This window comes from Sciurus vulgaris (genome assembly GCF_902686455.1).
Source record: "Sciurus vulgaris genome assembly, chromosome: 3".
NCBI classification, from domain to species: domain Eukaryota; kingdom Metazoa; phylum Chordata; class Mammalia; order Rodentia; family Sciuridae; genus Sciurus; species Sciurus vulgaris.
Genome location: NC_136463.1, coordinates 74,380,888 through 74,407,160, shown reverse-complemented (window position 1 = coordinate 74,407,160; position 26,273 = coordinate 74,380,888). Strand labels below are relative to the sequence as shown.

The 26,273-nt window shown below is 53.3% G+C and overlaps 1 protein-coding gene across 19 annotated transcripts in view; it reads right to left on the bottom strand.

The window, feature by feature from the left end:
• The window catches only part of BIN1 (bridging integrator 1), a 68,083-nt gene extending 42,407 nt beyond the window's left edge, over window positions 1-25,676 (bottom strand). For 2 of the 19 annotated variants that reach the window (XM_079134138.1, XM_079134139.1), the window contains exon 1: window positions 25,339-25,667. In XM_079134138.1, the coding sequence (XP_078990264.1) occupies window positions 25,339-25,422 (84 nt within the window). In that variant the 5' untranslated portion in view covers window positions 25,423-25,667. Of the gene's footprint in view, window positions 1-25,338 lie in introns of all 19 variants that reach the window. The other 17 variants (XM_079134126.1, XM_079134140.1, XM_079134125.1 and 14 more) reach the window with 15 other exon arrangements.
• Window positions 25,677-26,273: the final 597 nt, after the last annotated feature.

The following is a 26,273-nucleotide window of genomic DNA, read 5'->3' as shown; positions in this document are numbered from 1 at the left end:
TGACCCTGGGGCAAAAGGCGAAAACCAAAGCAAAACCTCCATGAGTCAAAAAAAATCAGTGCTCAAGGGTCTCATCTGCAAAATGGAGAGACCATCCACACTCACCTCCAGGGTTTCAAAACCCATGGCAGGACCTAGCCCACAATACTCAAAAAACAGCAAGTCCCAAAAATGCCCACAGGGCAGCCTCACACTGCTGGAAGCTGGGTCTGAGATCCCCACCCCTCACACCAGGTCCAGACAGACAGCAACCCAAGATGCTAGACAGAGGTCTCGTCCCCCCACCCTACATATGCACAAGGTAAACTCCTATGCATCCTTTCAAACCTTGCTCACATTTCTCTGTGAAGTTGTCCCTGACTTCTCTCTTCCCCAAAAAACTCTGGACCACTGTGGGCCTGGCACCCACTTTCCTTTTTGCTGTGTGATGTGCCTGAGTGTCCACCTCATGCCCCTCCCTGACCCACATGAGCAGCCTGTGGTCAGGGACAGCATCCCTATCATCTCTGGGTCCGCAGCTTCCGTACAGACTAGACACAGGACAGACACACAAGATACTGTCAGTGGTTTTTGGCACACCTGAGCCAGGAGCTTCAAGGGCACCCACGTGACCTTGAACAAAACAACCCATCTTTCGGCCTCAGTCTCCTCCTGTGTTTTGGACAGAAAGCACTCAGCCGTGAAGTGCAGAACTTTTAAACAGGAGTAACACCATACATGCAGCACAGCCAAGGCCCAGGGAAGTGGCCCTCTTCAACCCTCCCTGCACTCACCCAATCTTAGGGACAAGGAAGGAGGACATGAGGCCCCATCCTCAATGAGTTTCCAGTGGGGCTGCCAGAGGGGGAAAAGAAACATGGGGCACTGCCTGTCCCAGGACAGGGACAAATCCCACCACCTCACTCAGTGTAGCTTCTAGTTCTACATTCCAGGAGTAGGACCCTCGCCGCAGCCCAGACTGCTCAGTCACATTAGTATCTGTCCCCATCCTGGGGTAAGGACACAAGGTTGCTCTCTCCATCCCTACCACTGCCTTCACTCAGGTGACTCTCTCTCTCTCTCTCACGCACACACACACACACACACACACACACACCTGACCCTCTACTCTGAAAGGTCCATCCATCCCACCCATTTAACACACCATGAATGGGTGCCTCCTATGCCCGGCTCACAGATAGACCACTGGGGGAAGGAGGCTAGTAAATGTCCAGGATGAGCCTAGTCTAGCAGAGGCTCAGGGAATATGGGACAACTGAGCTGGGTTTTGAAGGATGAGGAGCTGGATGAGGAGGGCCAGGTGGCACAGTCCTGTTCACACTTTCTCTCAGGGTTACGCCTGGGCCCAGGGGGAAGCCCAAGACCACCAGCATCATTTACATTCACCCTACACTTAACCATAGGTATCTCATTTTGTAATAAACAAAGAGAAGTCTTTGTTCACATGACAGAAGACGAGGCCCAGGCTGGACACACCTAGCTAGCAGAGGGAAGGAAGGGGGAGGCAGGGAGGCCATGGGGCATGGCCAGCAGAACCAATGTTTAGTTCAGGAAGCCTTATCAGTGCCACTCAGTGTCACTTCATATCAAAGCTTCCTCTCACCACATTCTCAGCCTGAGGCCAGACGTGAGTGGAGCTGAAGTGCCGACAACAGGCTGCCGCGTGGCTGGCTGCAGAACCGCCTTCCGCCAAAATCCACACAGCTCAGCCTCTCCCCTGGGAGTGCTGGGAGGTTCCCAGATGCACCATGGCACAATGCTTCCTGGTGCCAGCCCACAGGGGCTTGGCAAGAGGGTTCCATGTGCTTTGGGTAAGGGAGGAGGCCCTGCCATCCCTGCAGTGTGGCCCTTGTCACAGCCTAGAACATGAACAGGAGCTCTGGGGGCAGCCTCTCCCATTGCTATGGGGAGTCGTGCCAAGTCTCTAAACAGCCCCAAACATAAGAGTGAGTTCCAAAGGGCACATGTCAGTGCAGGGCCACCAAACCCAGAGGGAGGGGAAGCCCCCCACAAGCTGCTCACCATTTCCTATCTCCCCAACCCCTACATGAACTTCAAGACACCAAGGACTCCCTGCTTACCTCCTTGTGACAGATGGTGGGTACAGACAAATCAGGACCCATGGTCTGAAGTCATCCAGTCAGGAATGGCCATGACCAGGGAGGGAAAAGGGTTAAGCGGGGAGGATACTGCTCAGATGAGCAGTCTGTGTGGCCTGCCCTGGCTGAGCTTTGGGCTCCAGGCAATCCCCTTCTGGGGGCTCTGATCTCTGCCCCACCCCAGAGAATGGCCAGGTCCCTTGCACTTTGAGGAAACACACCCACAGCCTGAATGGAAAGGTATGGGGCAAGGATAAGCACTTTCCAGAACCCAGGACCAGTGAGAAGAGCCAAACCCAGGGCCAGGAGGGAAGTTGGAGGGAGGGAGGGACAAGGTCACATTCTCAGTCAGCCCTGATCCAGGGTTCCAGGCAAGAAGGTAGAAGCTTGCTTTGCTGGCCCAGGTACCTGCTTCCCACCTTGCAGCAGGAGGCAAGAGATGAGGCCTAGGTCACCCCCAGTGTTCCCCACACCCTACAACACACACACACACACACACACACACACACACACACACACACACACACATTCCCATCCTTCCTACCCACCACCACATTGCTGAGACCCCAGAAAAGATATCTGGCCTTCACCTTCTTCATTATCTCCTCCCAGCACCGGCCCAGTTGCAGCCGCAGGAAGGCTCTATCTCAGAGTGAGCCCCACCTGCAGGGGAGGGTGTCTTCCCGGAACTTCTTCCTCCCAGCAGACTGCGGTTGGGGACCACAGTGACAGGATGCACGCCCTCACGCCCTTGCAACTTCACACCGAAACTCCCCAGGCAGGAAGGCAGGCAGAAGGCCGTAGACATCAGCAGTTTTCCCTGGGCTTGGCTCTGAGGGAGATAGTTCTCCAAGGTGAAAGTGAGAGGAGATCCCCAGAATCAGGCCAAAGGCAAAGGTCTGCCCACCTGCCCAGGGCCTCTGGGTTTCATGCTGTCTCCTTGACACCCTGGGGTTTTCTCTTATGAATCTCTCCCACCCCCAGTCATGCTAGGAGCTGCAGCTGATTGAACAGGGCCCTTGTCCTTCTGCTCTGATGCTCAAGGGACCTCCCAGGAAGACAGGGCAGGGCCACCAGCTGCAGGCCTTCACCACCACAACCTCTGAGGCCTTGAGGGACATGCCTGGCAATGCCAGAGACATCAGAGGACAAGCCTGCAATGAGACCAGAGTCTGCATGGGTGGGCAGAGGTGGGCAGAGAAGGGGTACCAGGTTCTCCCTCCCCTCCACTCCTGCCCTGAGGGGCCTCTCATGGCTGGGCCCACAAAGCTGGGGCAATAGTGAAGCTGAGCAAGGGGAGTCTTGGATCCTCAGGGACAGAGTTGGCCTCCCAGAGGACAGTCCCGCAGGGCATCCCTGTCACCAGACCCCTCAGGCTCCCAACCCCTGCTCCAAGACCTTCTCTCAAACACAAAACACAACCCCCACCTGTTACCAGCATGCAGTAGGCTCTCTCCTGACTGCTGCTGGCACCTCCCCAGGGGGACAAGTGACTCCCCCTCATCCCTGTGATCTGCTCAGACACTGGAGTGGCCTAAGCCCACTCCCACACTGCCAGGTGGGGGGTCTGGTTGGCCTTCAGTAATCCTCCACTGGGCAAAGGGGTCAGAAAAGAGATTCAAAACCACCATTCACTGCCACATTTCATACACCCACCAAACTTCTTATTTTGAAAAGATAAACCTCAAAAAAAGCTGAAATAGTGCAAGATACTGCCATCTACCCTACTTGTAGGTCTGCCACCCAATTGCTACCACATGTCCACACTTGCTTTTATCTCTCTATATAAAAACACTTTGGTCCCTTTTACATTTGTTCAACTAACCTAAAGTAGCCTGCAGAATCATGACCCTTCACCCCAAAATACTTCACCACTAAATACTTCAGCATAGATCTTAAGAATATTTTCTAAATATCTGTAATGCCACAAGCACCCCCAATATGCTTAATATCTATTTAATAATATTATGTACATATAGACATACATATGTGGACTATATGTACAGTCCATATTCAAATATCCCTACTTGTGCCCCAAAATGTCCCTCACGTATAGATGACTTTTTGGCTTTCCAATGTGGAATCCAAGCACAGTTCACACAGTGCCGTGTCTGTAGGATCCTTTAATTCAGAACATTTTCCACGAAGCTATTTATTACTTTTTTTTACAATATTGACAACTTTTTAGAAGTACACACCAGCCCTTTAGAGAATGCCCCACACTCTGGATTCATCTGGCTATTTTCCTGTAGTTATGCTGAGGTTGAACTTTTTTTTTTTGGCAAGAGTATTACAGAGGTGACATTGAGCTCTTCCAACTGCACTAGCACAGGATCGCCCCTACCTGGTATGCTAAACTTGACCACTTGGTCTGAGTCGTGTTTGCCAGATTTTCTAGAGCTAGAAGTTTTCTTTTTCTTTTCTTTTTTCGGGGGGAAGGTAACTAGGAATTGAACTCAGGGTGCTTAGCCACTGATATACCCCCCATTCCTTTTTATTTTTTTTTATTCATTTTTATTGTAAACAAATGGGATACATCTTGTTTCTCTCCTTTTTATTTTTTTATTTTGAGACAGGGTCTCACTAAATTGCTTAGGCCTCGCTAAGTTGCTGAGGCTGGTCTCAAACTCATGATCCTCCAGCCTCAGCCTCCCAAGTTGCTGGGATTATAGAGATGAGAGGTAATTTTTCTCTTGACAAGTAGTCAAGAGAAAGGTAATCACTGTCACTGTGTGAATGCCCATAGATGACAACATTTTGCCCATAGATTGACAATCACTTTGTTACTCAAAGTGGGGTCCACAGATAAGCTGTATCACATCACCTGAGAGCCTGGTACAGATAGAGAATTTCAGCTTCCACCTCAGATCTTCTAAATTGATTTCCACTTTAGCAAGACCCCCTGGTGCAAAGTATGCACATCAAAGTCTGAGATGCACTGCACTGTCATTTTCAAGGAACTCCACTGTCGCCCAGCCTCCTCCATGTGCCCCAACGTTCTCTAAAGAGGAGCTTCCCTCAATCTTGTCTTTGAGGGGAGGGTGGTAAAGGGATCACTACAAACTCATGTCTTTGTTTTACACTCTATATGTTATAAATCTATTTCTTATCATTATTCTTTTTGATGCTCAAATGTCCCAAATGTAGCCAGTGGGAGCCTCTGGATATGTCCCCATTAATCTTCCTGTACTTCCTTCTGGCACTATAAGATGCTCCAGACTCGGCCTGTCCCTTCTCTGTCTCAGCCCTAGAATCAGCTAATTCTTCAAGAAATCCATACTCTCTTTAGTGGCCAGGTATGCTCACTGCTTCTCCTTTTGGTGGGAAGGTATGCTCTTTGCTCCTAGGCATTTAGTCTTCATCATGCCTTTAGCTCCAGATCGTTACCCCCACTTTAGAGATAAGAAAAGGAAGGGCAAAGATGCTGAAGGATTCAGCCACACTGTTAAACAGAAGCAGAGCCAGGAATCTGTGGCTTTGTGGTGGCCGTGAGCAAATGCTGCTCAGATCTGTCTTCCTGTGGGAAGTGAGACAGACCCAGGGCCCCTGCAGCCACCCTCTGGGCCCATCACTGTGCTCAGACCAAGGCCACCAGGCTACTCCAGTCAGACACTGAGCACAGTGGAGCTCCAGGGGAAGCTTTGGCTTGGGGTTGCCCAGGGGCCTTGCAGGACACTCTTGGCATTATACAGTAGTCTGGGCCTCTTCCAGCCAGAGCCTCCCTTCTTCCCCATCCTTTCAGTAGCAAGTGGGCATATGGCTGTCCTGCTTTGTGAAGGAGGAAACAGGAACAGATGCTGAGGTGATCTGGCCAGGACTGGGCCCTCTTTGCTGATGTCACTCTTGCCCCCAGCCGATGGGATGGCTCATGGGAGAGCTTCCATGTCTCATCTAGCCCAGATAAGCTCTGCCTCTTCCTCTTAAAGCTCAGGAAACTCACACAGGGGGATGTCAGCTGCTCTGCCCCTTCAGAATGGCAACACTCTGCCCAGAGGCTGGGAATGGTGAAGGTTTAGGTCTGAAGTTTAGGCCCAAGTTGAGAGGGCGACCAAGGAAGGAGGGAATAGGATGAGGGCACAACCACTGTGGGAAAGCTGCAGGCTGTGGGGCCCCTTAACCCTGCAGTTGTGGTCACAACAGGGAAATGAAGCCCCAGAAGCAGGGCCCAGGGCCACTAGTAGCTCGTGCCAGATATCAAATCTAGATCAGAGACCTCAGGTGATTTAAAAAAAAAAAACAAAAACTTAGGCTTCTGCAGCACAGGGCTGGCCATGCATCTGACTTCGCCTTCTACCTTCCAAAGGTACAATAACTTTTTTAAGAAAGAGAAGCACTGAGACGCTGGTCTTAGACAAGTGTCAAGGACAATGTTCCATCCCCAGGAGGCAATGCACTTCAGCCTTCAGACCCCCATGCAGTGCAAGCTCCCCCAGATGTGAGATGATGCTCACACACATGCGCACACCCCCTCCAGGGCAGAGGTCCCTGCCCACAACCTCCAGTAGCCTCTGGAGGCACAGCAGGAACCACGAGGAAGACATGGAGCCCAGCAGGAGGCAGAGGGTGGGACCAGGGGAAGAAAACCCCAAATGAGGCAAGACAGCTGGAGAAAGAACTGGAGGAAGGGAAATCAACATTAAGCCCAAGTTAGTCTCTGGCCTGGGAAGGGCTGAGCACCTCCCAGTGAGGAATGGAGGGTCCTTCCTCCTGAGGCTACTCCCCTCCCCCACACCAATACACACTCAAACTGCCCCAAGAGATGGACCTATGCCCTGGCCTCAGTTTTCTCCCCTGCGTCTCTCTGGGTCTCCACCCTAGGGACCTATTTCCCCACACTGACTGGGAGGTAGTGGCAGGAGGAGCTGGCTTCAGGACAGGTCATCATCTCACTGCCTTTCCCACAGGGGTGTGGAAAAATGTTCCACAGGGAACCCCTCCCCATCAGATTCCATCTCTGGGCCATGTGCCTGCTACACAGATCCCAGCTGAGGACACCGACCCTCCCCCTGAGCCCCACAAAGCTCACACTGCAAGGCAGGACCTTCAGGGAGTCTCTGGTCCAATCACCCTGTTTTGGTCCAATTAACACTTGGTTCAATTAACACGCCTCACCATTGGGCTCATACCACTGGGTCTCCCTCAGGTGGTGACTTTATAGATAAAGAAGATAAAATGGGGCCTCCCTCAGGCCCCACTTTATAGATAAAGAAACTGAGGCCCAGGGACATAACTAGTAGCAGAGTCAGGCAGGACCCAAACCTCTCCAATTCTACAGACCAAACTCCACTTGTGATTCTTGAGCTGGGGGACACAGGCACCTGGCATTAGCAGGCAACCCATGTGGGGTTTACTGCCCAAGATTCACACTCCATCTTGCTGCATTCCAAGGATTTAACTGGTAAAGAAAACACTTTCGTGAAATAAGCAACACAGACAGATTGCGGGTGAGAATGTGACGTTTGCAAGGATTTCTGCAATGACATACAAAACACCCACGGAGTCCACTGAGCCTGGGTGCAGCCCTGCCCCGGAAGCTCGCAGCCATGTCCCACCCACATGGGGATCTGAGCCGCCTTTTGAACCAGTCCTTGTGCTCCGGAAGTCACTGCCCTCTGACACCAGACCACAAAGATTCATCACACTTTTCTGTGGGCTCCTGGTCAGAACAGCTGACTAAGGAAGCCAACTGGCCTCTCCAGGGAGGCTGTCACTCCAGAATGACCACCACCTTCCTCTTTTGAGTGATTTTCCCTTTCCTTAGTGAAACACTGGTGAGAGGAAAACCCAATGTCTGATTTTCTTTCTTCTGTTCTTAATTGACAAAATAATAACTTGACCACCACAGTAGAATAATTCGGACATGATGACCCTATAAGCATATATGAGTACAAGACTAGGGTGATTCTACATCGTGTACACTAGAAGAGTGAGAAGTTGGATCCCATTTATGTATGATGTGTCAAAATGCATTCTGTCATGTATAACTAATTAGAAAAAATTTTTTAAAAAAACAAAAACAAAGAAAACTTCGCCACCTATGTCAGTCCCACAACAATACCTTGAACTATGACTTGCTGGACAAAAATCAAAGTACAAAGAGTCTAGTTGCCTTCCCAGCTGGGGGGGGGCAGTGGTGTCTGACAGTCTACACCCCCTGAGAAAAAAGGGAGGAGGTGGAGGGTTGGGGGAGGAAAAGTCAGGTCTCCTCCCCCCATGCTCCCTTCTTCAGCTGCAAGGGACACTCAGACCCAGGGAAGGGTGTCCAGTTAACCCTGGGGCACCAGGAAGCCCCGCCCCCCTTTCTCCCTTTATCCCTCCCAGGGTGCCTGAAATTCCAGCCAGTTCAGAGATAAGCCTATGGCCAGGCAGCCAGGGTGGGGCCACCCAGACTCCACAAAAAGCCAGGCTGGGCTCAGGAGGCCCAGGGAGCCCACAGCAGGAGCAGAGGCAACGGGCCAGAGTCAAGACAGGGGGAATAAGCTCAGAAGAGCTGGAGGAGCTGGGCTAGCCAAGAGGAGGGCATGAGGTGACAGAAGAGCAGCTCATACAAAAGCATCCCAAAGCTGAATGAGTTCTCAAAATCTACAAGGAGAGGGAGGTGGTCCACAGTGGGGAAACCGAGGCTCAGGGGTTAGATAAGCAATGAGCTAGAATTCGCATGTGGCCTGGGCTCCCAAGCCCGTGACTCTGACGTGCCACCCCTACCACCTGCCACATGGGCTGAGGGTGAGCCAGTCAGCCAAGAGGAGGTGCCAGCTAAAGGAAGGATGGAGAAGCTCCAGTGCCCAGGCAGTGCTGGGCCCAGGGCTTGGTGAAGACGCTCTACCTCTTCTCCAAGACCATCCACCAGGCCCAGCTCGTGCTCAGTCATCAGCAGAACCAGGTGTCCACCAGTGGGTAGCAGGGTTCCTGGAAGGGCCAGGGCCACCCAGACCCCAATCAAGCACCAGCCAGCCTTCAAACTTGCCCCACTAGCTCTTTCTCACCAACCTCTGGGAGTGGGTCAAGCTGCCCCTCACCTGATTTCACCCCTCATAGTCCGGACCCAGGAGCAACCCCACACACACAGTGAGTCCCCTCTTCTGGCTCAGGACTTGGCCCCTAGGCCCCTGGGTTGAGTGGCTAGAAACAGAACATGCTCTGAGGCCGCAGTATACCTGAACCTGTTCTGTAGGGACCCAAGCAAGGTCACTGCCCTGGAGCCCACACTAGAGAGGAGACATGTTGAGAAGGATGCACATCTCTGAACAAAAATCCAGCAGGACATGGAAAGGCCAGGACCCACAGACACTCCCCACCATTCCCTGCCCATTCCCTTCTTCAGTCCCTCCCACCAAGCTGACTCACTCAGAGCAGTGACCAGCTTAGAGTAACTAGCCTGGAATAGCCAGCAGAGTGCCCCTTTTGGTGAGTGGGCAAGAGGTGCAGGCAGCAAGCCCAGGCTGTTCAACCTTGGGCAGTGACTTCACTTCTCTGAGCCATTGAGCCTCATCAGTAAGATGAAGCCAAGAAATCCCTCCAAGGGGTATTTTTAAAATGAGTTATGACTGTGTAGACAAGACAGTTTAAAACAGAATGGTGACTAGTTTTCCTTTTCTGTCCCCTTACCCCTATCTTTTTTTAATTTTTTTTTTTTTTTTTAGTAGTTGATGGACCTTTATTTTCATTCATTTATTTATATGTGGTGCTGAGAATCGAACCCAGTGCCCACACATGCTAGGCAAGCACTCCACCACTGAGCCACAACCCCAGCTCCTCCTTACCCCTATCTTGACCTGGGATTCACCTACCCAGGCCAGAAACCTTGGAGAACCTAACCCACCAATCCTCACCCTGCCCAGTTTCCCCCACACCCAGCCCACACATGCCTCTCTGGGTGCCTGCCACCCCATACACCTGCCCTCATGACTCACTAGGGCTCAGCATTCCTCTGGGAAAACAAAACTCAACCCACCCCACGGCCCCTGGGACCAAGTTCTCTTCAGTGGCCTCCTCCACCCACAGCTCTGCAGACCCCCCACCCCCTTACCCTGGTCCACTTAGTTAAAAGGGTAAAGTGGTACAAGGCTCCATGGAAATCAACCAACAGCAACTCAAAATAGTATCCCTTCCAGCAAGGCCAGCTTGTAGGACCCGCAGCACCCACTACAAGAAACCCTGGCTGGGCGTCAGCATGGCACCCCCTAGTGCCAAGTCCAAAGGCTGGCAGCGAGGACTCAGCAGCAGAATGTGGGTGACAGGGAGCCTCTCCGGCCTCTTCTTTCATGCTGGGTGGGGCCCACTGAGGACAGGGTGTCTCCACAGGCACGCACCACACCCTTGGCCACAGCCCTCGACCCATCTGTCCTGAGATGTCAGCATAGCCGCCCCACCTGTGCCCCCACACAAGCGTGGGTGCTATTCTCAGCACAGGCCAGGATGCTGGCCATAAACAGTGGTGGGATCTGCCCTTCCAGCCCATCCGCCTCCCACCTGCCCCTCAGCACCTGCTTTCCTGGCTCAGCGTGGAGCAGCCCATGCTGGGAAGGAACAGAGCTGAGGGCCCCAGGAGAGCAGGGAAAGGGCCTGCCAGCACCCTCTGAGTGTGTGGGTGGGCAACAAGCCTTAGTGCCATGATCACCCCAACCGTCCTGCCTCCCTGAAGATGCCAGGCCCTGGCTGGCCCTTCACATCAACTCCTCCAGGCACAAGACACACTCTTCCCTCTGAATGCCCTCAGCTCTTCGTGTCTGTTGCTGTCTGAGAAACTCAACCTAGGCATGCAACCAGGTTTTTCACTTATTAATCAGGGTCCTCAGTTTCCAAGTCTGTGACACCAGAACTACTAAATGGTAACAGAGATAAGATATGTTTTTACTTCAAAAACATCAATATTATTTTGGACACCATTGTTATTTTTGTTATTCAGTGGAGTGAATGCCCAGAGTTGCTTTTAAATAGCTCCCGCCCAGTCCTGCCTACCACCAAAACTCAAAGTACAGCACAGCAGTGAGAGGGCCACCCTCATTGCAGCCACGTGTCACTCCCAGAGCCTGGGTCTCCCCACCACTGTGCTAAGAGCCTGCTGCCTCAAACCTGGACTGTCCACAGTACACAGCGCCCAAGGCACCATAGAGAAGGACTCCTGCATTGGAAATGGGGAAACCAAGGTGAGGCTGGCAGGTCCAGAGTCCAGAGCGGAGGAGAGGGGTCCTATCCCAACACAGGGTTGTTCCACCACTTGTTCCCCCAAGAAGTCCATAGAGGAGGTTGCAGTAGAATTGAGAAGGGATGAAGAAGGAAGGGGCTACTAGGGATGAGGGCAGTGGGGAGAAGCAAGAGAAAACAGTAACAGACAGAGAGAGAGTCAGGGACCCTAAATCCCACCCCTATCCCTAGCCCTGCCCTTAGCCCTGCCCCTGCCCTCAACCCTGTACCTGCCCATGGCCCTAGCCCTGGCTCTGCCCCTACCTGTGCCCATTCCCTGGCAGATGGAATGAATATTCAGGGGCATAGATGGAACTTTTCCAAGTCTCCCCCTGCTGATCCCACACCTATTATTCTTGTGTTGGCAAGGAGGAATGTTCTTAGGGGAGACTAAAGTGGAGGTAAAGGGGCCAGGGAAGGCACTGTCTACCACCTCCACCAGATGCAGGAGGTCTGTATACAGTTGGGCAGGAGCCAAGACAGGAAAATGAGGGAGGGGGACTCCCAGCCCCACTCTGACAAGCTATGTGATCTCACAGGTGCCAAACCTCTCTGAGCCATAATCCAGGCCCTACTGACATCAGATGGAAGTAAAAGGAACAGAAGAGCTCAGAGAGGCTGACCACTGCCCAGCTTGCTGCCCAGCATGAGACAATGTTGCTGATTGAATGTCTTCACTTACCTTCCTGATTAAATGTCTTTGCTCACCAGCTCAAGGGGACAATGTAGGGGGCAGTCAGAGGACTGTCACTAACCCACAGCCTTAGGCAGGTCGCCAGCCTCCAGAGCACGAAGGCCCTTTCATCTCTGACTTCCAGGACTCATGTGGGACACCCTCCCTGAAGACCCAGTCTCACTGTCTGAGGCATGTGACCAGGTCCCTCTGGCTCAACAAGCCAGGCCTTCACCAAAGCCTACAGGAAAAGGGATGCAGCAGTGAGTTCAGAGGGGTAGGAGGGACCCCCCACACAGGAGAGAAGGCACAGGATCCCAGAAAGCACAGCCAAGACCAGCACCCCACCTGTGCCTGCGGGGTCTCATCCCTAACTGTCCCTTCCCACGCAGCCCTCTTCACAAGAGGAAACGCCACTCTCCAGTAGAGGGACCTTGATCTGCCAGACAGAGCAGCCAGTCACAGGAATGAAGGAGCAGGGGACAAGGCTGGGGTGGAGATCTGCAGACCCCTGGCTACCCCATGCAAGGACTGAGAAGGCTGGGGCTCCACAGTGCAGCTGGGGCATAACCTATAAGGTCCTCTACAGACTATCCTCTTCCCCTCCTTACGCCCTCTGATGGCCCTCAGGTCATTAGATCCCAAGCGGGGCCTCGACTCTTCCACCGCTGGTGGGCCAAGGTCTGGCCTCAGGAATGACCGCCCAAGAGTTCACACACACAGGGCACGGTGTGGCCTAACACCCCCACACCAGCCCACCACCCCATCCTGTCCCAGAGCTGGCACCTCGACCTTCAGTGTCCTCAGTGTGAAATGAAAACACACATTCTCCCGTTTAATCCTCACGATAAGCCCATTCCACGAACAGGAAAACTGGGGCTCCCAGGGGATGAACAACTCGCCCAAGGCCAAAGGACTTAGGAGAGCAGAGCTGGGATTTGAACCTGGGCCACCAAGACTCAAAAGTGATACCCTTTCCACCTTGCCATACTTTGCAAAGCCCTTCCCGCCCTTATCTCCTGAAGTCTCGCACTCCAATTCACGTCATGCTGTGTGCCTGCTGTGTGCCCAGGGCCAGGAAGAGATGCACAGTAGAATTCATCTTCCTCCTGAGGACCGGGGTTCAGCCGGCAGGACTGCTACCCCATTTTATAGAAGAGTGAACAGGAGCCAGAAAGGTTTAGTAACTGGCTGCAGTAATGGGAGCGCGTGGAGCAGAATCCCAGGGTCCAGGCTGCCTGCCTGAGGCCTCCGCAGCTCCAGGCCCCTAGGTACACCGCAATGCTAAGGCAGCAACTCTGTGCGCAAGAGTGAAACAGAGCTGCTGCAGATTGCGGGGGCGGCCTCTCTGGCCTGAGTGGCACAGCGGGCAGGGTGACCCTCGAGTGCAGCATCTCTGTCCTCACTCCGGAGCAGTCTCCCACACGCTGACTCAGCTCTCCCAGCCAGGCCCTGAGCCCACACCCACTTCTCAGCAAAGCTTCCGCAGTCCACCCAAAGTCAGCCTGGGAGCAACCCCCACCTAATCAACAGAGATGGGGAAGCACTGCCCCCTAAGTCCTCAGGAGAGGACAAGAGCATGCCTCAGCTATGGCCTTCTCCAGGCCTGCTGCCCACCCAACCAGTAGGACAGGGCCAGGCTGGCCCACTTGGGGAAGCAGGTGACATTCCAGCTCAGCCAGGCCCGCTTCCAGGACACACTGCTTCACTGAGTCCTTGGAGGGAAGAGAGGACATCAAGAAATAAACTTCTGGCTTAGTTTATATTTCAGAAAAAGAACAATATTTGGGTCCTATCCCAGGTTTAGCAAATGCATCCAATTAATTATGGATTCTGATTCCCAGTTTAGAACAGGATTCAGCTCATACTCCTGGCTATTCACTTAGTCTTAAGTTGCCTCTCAAACTACTAAATTCCCCAAGCTCCCCCAAATCTATCTTGGTGGGAGGTGGGAGATATGGTATCTGACCTAGCTCTCCCTGACACCTTGAGGATCTGGGGACCACAGAGTCAGACCAGATTCATTCAGATCAGTCCTGAATCTCTAGGGCCCCTTGATTCCTGCAGCCCCAAGGTCCCTGCACCCAGCCTTCCTCCTGGAGTAGGTGGGGGATCCCAGGGCACATATAGAAATCTCCAACAGTGAGAGGTCCAGCTCTCTACTGCCACCTTCTCTTCTGACATGCCAGCTTCCTGGGTAACCAAGGGTCTACCCCCACCCTCATCCCCCAAACATATACCAGGTGCTCCCTGATTGCTGCAGCCCACACACTGATTTTCATTTGAAAACACATTTGCTCTTCAATAATCATCCCTCCCCCCTCCCCCACCATTGCCTAAGTTCCAGGAGAGGAATAACAGCAAGCGAGAAAGGCTACTCTGAGGACCAGAAGGGAGGAAACGCCAGGGTTCCCCTGAGCTTCAGTGTCCTCATCTGCCCAGGAGGACCACATTTCTGTGCAGTGACCTCACAGGGCAGAGAGAAACAAATGGCAGTGGTAGATGTGATGGTTCTTAGTAATTTACCAAATTCAGTGAAGATGCTAAGATGGTCCTGAACCATCCAGACCCAGAGGCACCCAGTAGGAGCTCAGCTGCTGCCACTACCCCTTACAGGAGCCAGAGTTCTGCTGGCTGCAGTATTCCCAGTTCCCAAATGGGCACACTGGGCTCTGTGGTCAGGGCCCAACTCAGGTCTCTCAAGTTCATGCTCTTCTGGTGCACGTCAGGTTCCTCCAGTGAATGAATGCATGACTCTGAGACCCTTCTCTGTCCCCTTAAACAGGCAGCCCCACCTAGAGCCATCCCTGCCCCTTCAATCAGGGTCTAGCTTAGGAGAGCTCTGACTTTCTCCCTTGTGAAGTGAAGTCACCACCTCCTAATTTAGCTTTTTCAGCCTATGCAGGAAAACAATTTTAAGGACACTGCAAAGTTCAATTTCAAGAGACCTGTCATAAGCACAGAAAAAACACAAAAGTCACAATGGTGTGCACCTGTGGGATGTCAAGGGCTTTCCCAAGATCTCCCTTGGGGCTGAGCAGAGCACAAGGAAGCAGGCTCCAAGCCAGGTGCTTCACCCTCACACAAACCCCAGGAACAAGAACTCTCTCCAGACCACTTTCAGAGGATGAAACAGAAAGGGCAGGCGACTTGCCTAGGACTACAGGACAAATCCCCTGGTCTCTCCAAAGGTTTAAGCTTCTTAATTTGCCCCAACATACCCTGAATCTTCTTTCCTTTCTCCCATCTGCCAGGAGTCCTGAGTCCAGATCAGCACACCCATCCACCCCATCACCAGAATCTGTCCCCCAAGACAATTATCCACGGACTGGACAACATGGAATAAGACAGCTGATGCCACCTTGGCCCAGAAGAACAGGGGAGCTATGGAGGACTGGCTAGATGAGAAGCAGGGGTCCCCACAAGGGACATCTCGTGGCTCAGGCCCCTCAGTGCCACTTTGGTCCCCAGGGCCCAGGCATCTTGGCAGAAGCACCATGGAGAGGGCAAGTTGAGCAAAGGGTCTAAAGAAAGTAGTCACAGCTGTTGGAAAATGGGGCTGGGCTGGCAAAGACTCTCCTGTTCCCCCATCCCCCGTCTGGTCCTGAAGTCTAACAAAACTCCTGCAGCCACAGGAATCCCTGGAAACTCCAATCAGCATCACCACCCAGCTGGTGCCACCAATCCTACATTCACACACCAAAAACTATGTCCTCCTGTTCCCCCTCCCCATCCAGTGGTGTGAACCTGCAGTCAGGGGTCCCCATAGCTGGCAGGACCACTCTGATCCAAAAGCAAGGGGACCACCCTTGCCCATCTTAACGGCCAGCCCCAAGGGGCAGAGCAGAGCACAGGGGTGAGCAATTAACTGACAACCCTCCCAACTTGCTCTCCAAGCCCAACAGTGTCACACCCTCTTTGTGTCACCCTGGGCTCTGAAGCAGACAGAGAAACAGACATGCATGGTGCAGCTGCAGAGCTGGTGCAGGATGCTGTCCATCAGCAATTCAGCAGCAGGTGTCACCTGGCCCTTGGCCCCAACCCTGACAGGTAGACTCCAGGATTACAGCCCAACCCTGTCCCTGTCCCCCTGTGCCTTCCTGGAAATGTCCAGATTCTGTTCTAGTTGAGGCTGCTCCCTCTGGGGACTCAGGGCTCACTACCTCTCCTGGGCCTCAGTCTTTTCCTCCTCAGAAAGCCAGAAGCTCCCAAGACCCAGATCAATAAAACACCCAGTCTTTAGTTGAACCAAACCCGGAGTCAGAAAAGAGGTTCAAACACCACCTGAAGAAAAATGCTGAAGAACCTGACATGAGTCTGGGGCAAAGCCCACAGGCTACATCCCAGGCCTTCAGCTCTAATTACCTTTCTCTTCAAACCCAGGCCTCATCTCACCCCATCCATACTCACCCTTCCCAGGTACCCGAACAAACCTTGGGAGTGCTGTTCCCACCACTGCCAGAAGCATGTCTCCCCACCCCCAGCCTGCCTCATTCGCCCTGGGATTCAACTCAGACTCACCTCCCCCAAGGAACCCTTCCTGACTGCCCAGGCCCGAGGCATAGACCTCGAGATTCCCTCTGGTGCCCTCCCTGGCCCCCAGTCCCAGGATGGGCACTGTGTGCAAGGCAGAGAGCTCCTTGGGGGCATGGACAGCACCATCATGAACCTCTCAGCATCTTGGCCCACAATGGACATAAGAGAGAATACAAATAAGATAATAAGATGGCCATAGTCACCACCCATAGGTAAGCTACAGTCCCCTCAGGGGATCTAACCCATGTAAGAAGTGATGCACACAAAGCAAGGAGCCAGCCCGGTGCTATGACGTGCTCCTGTAATTCCAGCAACTCAGGAGGCTGAGGCAGGAAATAGAGGTAGGAGGTTTGCAAGTTCAAGGCCAGGCTCAGCAACTTAGCAAGGTCCCCTTTCCTTTTCAAAAATAAAAATAATAATAATTTTAAAAGGGCTGGGATGTAGCTCAGAGGTAAGGTGCCTTTTGGGTTCAATCCCCAGTATCAAAACAACAACAATAACAACAACAAAAAAGCAAGCAGCATATCTGGGGAGACAACATGCTGAAAAGGGTGCCCTGGTAACACTGAGAAAGGAGGCTGCAGTGGTCTAGAAGAGCTGAGAGTAGCAAGCAGTCCTGGCAGCAACGAATTCTCCCCAGCTCAGTCATGTAGCAGCTGCTGCCTGCAGCCGCCCACTCACTCACTCCCATGATGATCCAGGGCTCAGCCCATGGCACTGGGCCCTCGCACTGCAGAGGGGACATGTCCACAGCTCATAGCGCTTCCAAAGGGACAGAGGCAGCAGTGGGAGCCAGGCACAACATTGGAGGTACAATTGTCTCTCGGGGACAGTACTCTGATAGAGCACTCCAAGCTCTATCCCAGAAGGCTCCAAGTCTGGACTCCTCCCCTGCCCCATGCTGTGACCCCAATCCCACTGCATCTGCTTGCTGTGACACTCAGGATCTGGGTCAGGGAGCGGGAGAGGGCACAGGTCCTTGCAAGCTGAGGGAAGATGTTCAGCAAAGAGCCTGAGAACTGCGTCTGAGAGCAGAGGCAGGCTGCGTTAACAGTTAAGTATCTGGTCTAGCCAATCACACGAATCCCCACCACCACCAGTCAGCGCCCCAGTTCCTCTGTCACCCATAGGCTCTTATGAATACCCATCTGCTGAGGACTAAGGCCAAGCCCCATTTGGCATCTGGCCTAAAACCAGGCAGGACTCCCTAGCAGGGCCCTGGCCAATCACAAGAACCCTGTTACCTAGCACCAAGTGCTATAGCCACTGGCTTAGGTTAGGCCTCCATATAGCCCTGTGTTGTCCACTCATCATGCCATTTGATCAAGGGAGAAGGTAGTATGGAAGGAGAACTAGATCACTCCACAGTGATAGAGACAGAGTGGGACTGGCACCTCCTACCCCAGTCCAAATCCTGCAGTCCCTCTCTTCTACCCTGCACCCTGAAACCCAGAATCTCTGAGAGCCATCAGCGCTGTCTCTCTGCTGCCACAGAAGCCGTGCACCCATGCATGCAAGAAGTACAGTCAACCCTGTGTATCCACATCCACAGATTCAACCAACCATGCATCAGAAATCTTCAAAAGAAAATAACTGCCTATACCAAACATGCACAGACTTTTTGACACCATTCCCTAAACAATGCAGTATAATAACTAATGTAATCATAATTACATTATATTAGCATTATAAGTAATCTGGAGATGATTTAAGGAAGACAAGCCTATGTTACATGCAAATAATACATGGTTTTATATGAGGGACTTGAGTATAGAAGGATTTTAGCAACTGGAAGGCGAGGTTCCTGCAACCCACCAAACAAGGATATCAAGGGACAACTAGATGCCCAAGTTGGGGGTATGGAGCCACAGTGACGATAGGATATAGGCTGACATCCATCCTCATAAGCAGAGACACACAGGCCTGCCTCCAGCCTGAACCCAAGCCACAGAGGTAGGCATTAAGGGACCTAGAGCAGGAGTCCCTCACCAGAGAAAATCTTCTCTGCGTGCCTGGGTATGATCGGCAGCATGTCTACTTCCTCCCCAAGCACATTAAAAAGTGACTAGTAATGCTATCATTTCAACAAAGAAACATTATAGCAATGACTGAAACAAAAGTAGGCAGGACACACTGAGTCCTCTTTAGATGGGATAAATTGAACATAGCTTTTATTATGGAGGAAAATACAAGCACACAGGGTCTTGTCTGTCCTCATGATGCATGAACCCCTAACTCTGAACTTGTTTCTGGAAACCCCATGTCTTCCCATCACCCCAGAGTCCACCATACACCCCAAAGTACAAGCCTGGATTCCAAGTGGGGCTGGAGAGACAGATAGGGTCCCCAGGCTGGAGACTGCCATCTCATCTGCATGCCTCCAAGGCAGTCTGCAGGGTCAGACCCACTGCCTCATCCACTACAGAGATGGACAACTCAAGGGAATCACACCACTGGGCCAAACCTCAGTTTCTTCCTTTGCTCAAGGGACTCCTAATGTCCTCACTTGTTGGCAGGGATGACAGCACATGGCAGGTATACAGTAACCCACAGCTATTATTATTAAGTTAATATTTGACAAACTTTCCCCTGGGGCAGGAAGAACCTGCCTTTCTCTTTTCCATTCCTCAGCCCTGACCCCTGTCAGTCATTGGCATGTGCACAACCCTGTGGCCTTCTTACAAGGTAGCAGACTGAGGCAGGGGTGCACAGAAGCCCAGGTGCCAGCTTCCCCATGAGATGGCACAAGAATAGCAAGATGCTAAATCCTACTGGTGGCTCTAGGTCCCCACCGTGGGCAAGCAGCCTCCCCTGCATGTTTCCATTTCATCTCCCAGTGGCCCTGCCAGCAAGTATGCCTACCTCAGACAAGGAAACTGAGGATCAGAGAAGTCAGCCTGACTAGCCTAGGGTAAGAATGCCTGGAGGGTACTCAATCCCAGTTCTCTAAGGCTATGTCGTTCTGATATGCCAGTCACAGGTCTGTGTGAAAATCTTACACATGGCCCTCCTGGTCTAGCCCATCTCTGGCACAGTCTTCTTCATCTTTTAGCAGTCCCTCCCACCTCCCCCAGCCTACATCCAGCATAGGAGGCCCTGCCCCCCCCGCCCTGCACAAACACCCACCAAAGCTACATATACATCTGCCCAGACCTGCCCTGCTTGGTACTTTCAACGTTGGTATCCTTTCTTTGTATTTTTAATTCCAAAAGGAGACTTGATGAAAAGGTGGCTTTAGAAAAACACAACATAAGCCAGGTATGGTGGGGTACACCTATAATCTCTGCAACTCCAGAAGCTGAAGCAGAAGGATCACAATTTTAAGGTCAGTCTCAGTAACTTAGGCCCTAAGCAACTTAGTGAGTTCCTGTCTTAAAATAGAAAACATAAAAGGATGGGGATATAGGTCAGTGGTAAAGTGTGCCTGGGTTCAATCCCCAGTACCAAAAGAAAAGTATAACACACCTGATGTCCAATAGAAAGCTCTGCTCCCAGAGGTGCCCTCTCACCTGGAGACCAGAAGCTTCCCACAACCTCAACCCAACCCTCCAACTGTATGCCAACATCCCACATCACATCTGGATCTCAGATCAGCACAGGTCTCACATACAGGACACCCTACTGCTTTCTAGCTCCTGTGGCTACCTGTCACCATAACCATTTGTATATTAAGTCTCCCTGACTGAGATATCAGCTCTAGCAAAGCAGGGTCCTGGACTGTTCACCTCTGGATTCCTACTCCCTGGAACAGTGCCCAGAAGGTAGTGGGTACTGAAAACTTGTTGTGAGAATAAATGAATGAATATGCAAACCCCATCACCACTTTACCAGTTGTGAAAAGTAAAGATGAGACAAGGGAAATGTGCCCAGTCACAGTTTATGTGTAGGAGTTGAGATTCACTCCCAAACAGTCTGATCTCCAGTCCAAGAGATTCCGCCTGCCATAGATTGCCCCTGTACACACCACATAAAGCACATGCACACAGCACACACAGACACATATACCACACACATGAACATATGCACACACCACCCCAGCGCTATGACAGCATCCTAAACCCTGATCAGCTAAGGGCTCAGCAGGGATTAGCTGTCTACAGAGGCCTGTAATGGACACTCCCAGGGAGAGGAGTTGGAAAGAGGGACTGTGTGGGGAGGGAGGGCTACCAGTGAGGGTTTTGTGGTGCTGGCTTTAGTGAGCATTTGCTATGTGCCAGGAACCTGTCAAAGGTTCTGCTTTCCGCAGCATGCATGTAAAGAGGAACCATCATTATCCCCAATTCAACAAAAGAGAACAGGGCTTAGAAAGGTCTCACGACTTATCTAAGAGCCAGTCAGGGGATCCCAAAGCCCATGCACTCTCTGCTGTCATTCACATGGTGAAGGGCAGGATAGGCCTTGAGCAGAAGGTGGGACTCTGGGATTCTAGAACCTCATAGCAAAAGGACCACAGGAGGTTCAGCTTTGGGTTACAGGGGCAAAGGCCTGGCCAGGTGCCAGAGAGCAAAACTAAGAAGGGAGTCCTGATGGGAGATCTGTGAGGATGAGGAGGAGCAGTCATGCTCGGCTTCCCCTGAATTCCTGGGGTACAACGATTTCCCCAATATTCAAGACCTGATCACATCTGGCCTGAAATTGCTGCATGGCCACTCCTTTTCTTCCATGTTGCTAATGTCCTGATCATTCACACTCCCCTCTCCACACCACAGTCCATACTCATGCCTCCTGGGACCCCTCCTTCCCTGTGTCCCTGGTAGTCCATCACACTCCCCCTCATTTGCCCCCAGGACCAAACAGTCTTTGCCTGGCTTATGTCCTGCCAGCACACTGTACTGAGGCCACCCAAGCCTACAGGGGCTCAGAGAGGTCCCAGGGTTGTGCTTCCAAACTCCCCTCACCACCTGCCTAAACCCAATGCCCCAGAGCTCCTATACACACCAAGATAAGATGCCAGGATCCCTCTCTCCCACAGGTAATGAGCATTTACATAAATAATGAGTTCAAAGGAAGCTGATCCCAGTCTGGAATGTGCATCAAAAGTCTGGGCAAACTCAGAAGGAAAAGGCCCAGAGCAAGGAGATACAGAGAAAGGTAGAGGAAAAGACAGGTGATCTGGGGAGTAGGAAGTGGTAGGGGAGATGAGGAAAGGGCAAAGATGGGCAAAGCACCTGCTGCTCTGGTGCAGCAGCTCTGGACTGGGGCCTGGGAAGGAGGAAAAGTACTTGCAAAATCAGTGGCCCAGGTGGGCACTGAGCTCCATCACAGGGTTGTATAACTGGAGGGGTGGCAAGGACTGCCTGTGCCCCAGTTGCCTCTTATGTTAAAAGGGCCACGTGCACCTGCTCTTAAGTGTGGTCTGGTCACTCTTATCATTGCTACAAGGATAGGCTTGGTGTCCAGGCCTGCTCCTACTGAAGAGGCTGACAAGGCTACTGTGTGGGGAGACCTTGACTATGCAGAGGAACATGGTGAGATTCATGGCCATGTGTCAGGGTCCTATAAATAACTGCCACTGCCCCTTCCTTTAATGAGCATCTGCTCAGCATGCCAGCGCAGTGTGTGCATGGACAGCCCTGGGACCTCCCCCTTCCAGCTGGTGCTCCCCACTGTCCAGCCTTCTCAGGGAAGGCCAGCCAGGAAGGGGAAAGTACACACTTCTACCCTCGCCAAGGCCTTCTCCTATGCTCATCACTAGCCCAGCTCCACCAGAACAAGGCCCAGCCTCCCTGACACATGCTCCGAGGACTCCTGGGCCACAGACCTTTCGCCAGCAGAACAGATTCCATCCCCTGCACCCCAGCTGTCCTTCTGCCCAGTCACCCATCCCCCAAGGGGCCCAATCCGCCAACCTCTAATCCTCTCTGTCATCTGACCCAGGCTCCACCCTAAATTGGCTTTGCCCAGCCACCCTTCTGAGGCCCAAAAATGGACACAGTCATTTATAAAGGGTCCGACAAGCCAAACGCAATGGGAAGATGACCTCATGGTGCCCACAGGCCTGAGCTCCAGGCACACTGAGGGTAGCTGAGAGGCCAACAGTGGTGGTAGGAGACCTTATAGGAATATGCTACACACAAGCCAGAGTCACACACACCCTATCTGAGACCACAACTGGGGGCTCAGTCTAGGACAAGACATCTGGCTCACATCTAGACAGGATTTGATGAACAAGGGATAGCAAAGTAGCAAATGACACAAATCAGCCATCCATAAGCCTATGTCAAAGCTACCAAGCCAAGCCCCTCAAATGCCTTCATTGCTCATAAATCCTAAGCACTTAGTGGGTGATTTACTTATTGGTGAATGCCCAAAGTGCACACATATGAGCTGCCCAGAACTGTGGTAGAGGCAGGTGGATCAGTGGGTAACAGCAACCCAGGATCCATGGAGTGACACAGGAGACCTGGTTCACTGACTCCCACAGAGATCCACAGCACCAGAGGGCAGGGTGCCCTTGACCACACTTCACCCTCTGAGTCTTGGTGGATGTTTGAGCTGCAAGGGGATGCGAGGAGAAGAGAAGATGAATGATCGGGAGCACTTCTTCCTATATGAATATTCTTTGGCCCTTCCACCATAAGTCCTGTTGTCCTTCAACAAAAAAATGCCCTCCTATGAGAATAAGGAAATATGAATTTCCCGGTTACTCATTGATTTGACTGAGGAAAGGTGAGTACGGTGGTAGGGCTATTTGTAAGGCAGTAGGATTGAAGTCCCATGAGCAATGGGAGTTAGAGTGGGTACTGAACACCACCAGAGGATGCTAAAGAAAGAGCTCTGTTAGCAACACCCACCCTGTGATGGATTCTGAGTGGCAGGAAAGCAAACGAAAAGATTGATGTGGATTGAGATGTGGGGCTTCCTAGGAGCAAGGCCTGCAGCTGAACCAAGAAGGAAAAGGGTGGAAGGAAGTCTACTTTCAGAGATAGCCAGGATGCCTGTCACAATGCCTTGGCTTCTGATGGGGCCAGGGTGTCTAACTAGTACCCGTGGAGAAGAGAACAGCTGTGGCACTAAGCAACTGCAATTCCAAGAAGCCCAGGTTTGAGCATGGCCAGCCCTGCTGTTGGCCAAGTCCAGCATCCGTAGCCCACCAGCTGTCAGCCAACTGCCCAAGACCACAGAACAGGGGTTGAATAGGGAGGAACAGTAGCTCTGTGAGCCAGTGACATACGGCCACTTACAAGGAGGGGACATGGCCCATGCCCACTTTCCCTAGAATTACATCAAAGATGCTGTTGCAGAAAAAGGCAGCTGGGGCAAAGGGGCACACCAGAAGCAATGGGGAGCCAGACAGGAGTTGGACATCAGTGGAGCGGGGCAGGGAAATTGTCTCAGTTAGCTCTCAGGTTCCCATTCATCTCCCTCCTCCTCTTAGGAGAAGGAAACAGGCTCAGGCCCAGGGCTGCCTGCTCCAGGCACCTAGATGGATTACCCAGTCATGGGGAGGAGGGGGAGCAAGAGTAGCTGCATCTGCTGCTACCCCTCCAACCTGGAAGATGCAAGTCTTCCCAGCCCCCACCAAGCTATTCCTGGGGCTCTAATCCCTCCTCCTCCTAGGATGGGGTGGGGACCTGGGGCTGGCCAGATCTGGAGCCTGGCCCACAGCCCTTCGCTCCACACACACACACACACCCACCTCCTTAGCCCAACCACAGGGATGAGCAGTAGGACTCAGGGAGGCACAGGGGAAGCTCCCCCACCCCGCCATCACGTGACTGCATCCTTAGGGAGCCCGCAGGTCTCAGCTGCAAAAGTCATTGTTTATAAACAGCCACAAGGCCTGCTGGGGAAGGCCGGCTTGTCCCCGGGTCTCCACCCGTCCGCCACGGAGCTCTGGGGGGCTACCCTGGCAGAAACACGGATTCTACATTCTCAGATTTCAGTAAGAATCGTCTGGGGGAAGTGGCGTCAGCAGCTGGCGTGATCCAATTCAATAAACCAGAGATGGCTTGGGATAAAAGCTGACCCGGCAAGGACCCCCGCCTCCCAATCCCTGCATTTCCTGCACAGTCAGGGTGCCCCAGGAAGCCCCGACTCCATCCCCCCGCGCCAGCTGGGAGTCTCTCTCAGCAAAGAAGGGTCAGATTTCCTGCGGCGCCCTACATGCCCCTACTCTGGGACAGGTCCCCACCCGGCTGGCCAAGGGCTACCACAACCAGTACGGCCACCGGCTCCCGGGCAGAGGGAAACACTAAGCCCCTGCTCGAACAAGGGGACCTCCTGGAGGGGTTCGCAGCCCTCTACTACTGGCAGAGCCAGGCAGGAGCTCCCAGGCCGCAGGCACCTCACAGGGAAGGAAATCCGATCCTTCATTCGGGTCAGTGGGGGTCGAAGGTGGAGAGGTGTTTGGAAGGAGAGAACAGAGGGCGCCGGCACCCGCGGGTTGGGAAGTAGCCTTAGGAGTCCGGGGCGCGCAGTAGCCCCGGGCCGGAGAGAAATGCTCCCTCCCTTCCCCGGCGTGGGCCCCTCCGGAATTGCCCGCACAGGCCTGGAGAGCTGGGGGTCGCCCTACCAGCCTCCTGGCCCTTGGCCTCCAGGGTGGGGTTAGACTGGACCAAGCGCAGCTACAGGAGTCTAGAGCGTGGGCCGCCACTTCTCTGCAGCGGAACAGCGACTGTACAAAGCGGCCGAAGGCTGAGGGGAGGAGGGGGTGAGCGGACAGCTGCGCCCTCCCCTGCCCCTGCCCCAGCCCAGGTGGGGAGACAGAGAACGCAAACCGAAGGGGAAAACTCGGAGCGTCGGGGGCAGTCTGGGGAACCCCTTGGCAGCGGCCGTCCGGAGGCGACAGGGCCTGACCCTGGGGAGCAGGGGTACAGGTGACCGGGACTCCGGTTCGCTCACCTTCTCCTGCGCGCGGGTGAGCTTCTTCTGTACGTTGCTGGCGATCTTCCCCGCCGTCACCCCCTTACTGCCCATCTCTGCCATCGCGGCGCCGGCCTCGCCCGGTGGCGGGGGCCGATCTTGCTCCGGGAGGCCGTGTGCGCCGCGCTCCCAGCCCCCAGCCCGGGCCGCGCGTCCGGCCCCGGCTCCTGTCCACGCTGCTCACTAGACAGGGGAGCCGACTGACGGAGGCGGAGCGTGCGCTAGGCTAGCGAGACAGCGACGCTGGGACCCGGGAGGGACGGACGAACCGAGGAAGGGGGCAGGGAGGAGGGGCCGGGCCTCGGGCGGCGGTCAGCTCCCCCTGCCCGCCCCCTCCGGACAAGATACTGCCTTTTAAAGGGCCACCCCTCGCCGGAACCGCACAGCCTGGGAGGAGGGAGCTTCCAGCACTGACGCCGGGTGCTGTGGCGAGCGGTACTCCCAGAAAGCTCCGGTGACACCGCCCCGGGGCGGGGCCTAACACAACAGTCCTGAGTCCAGCACTGCCCTGGGCCTGATACCTTGGTCCTTTTATCAAGCAGTTACCGCCTGCAAGTCTAGAGGATTGGGTATTTTCAAAAATCAAAGATAATGTGCTGCGATTGGCCTGTGGCCAAGGAGCCTCGACTACTGGAAGAGTGTGGCCGGAGCGTCCTGCCTTTCCCGGGGCTCGCCTCCCGCCCGGTACCAAAAGCTCCGCCTTCTCCTTGCTGGTAGGCGCACGAGTCTCTCTGCACGCCTTGGGCACATCTCCAAGTCTCTTTCCCCGGCGCCTAACCCTGTGTCTTTCAAGGGCTCCTCGGTCTTTCCAGTTTGCCAATAATCATGATCATAACAACCACCTAACATTAGTGCGCGCTTACTGTGTGCCTGGCACTGTGCTTAACGTTTTGACAACCATTATTTCATTCAGT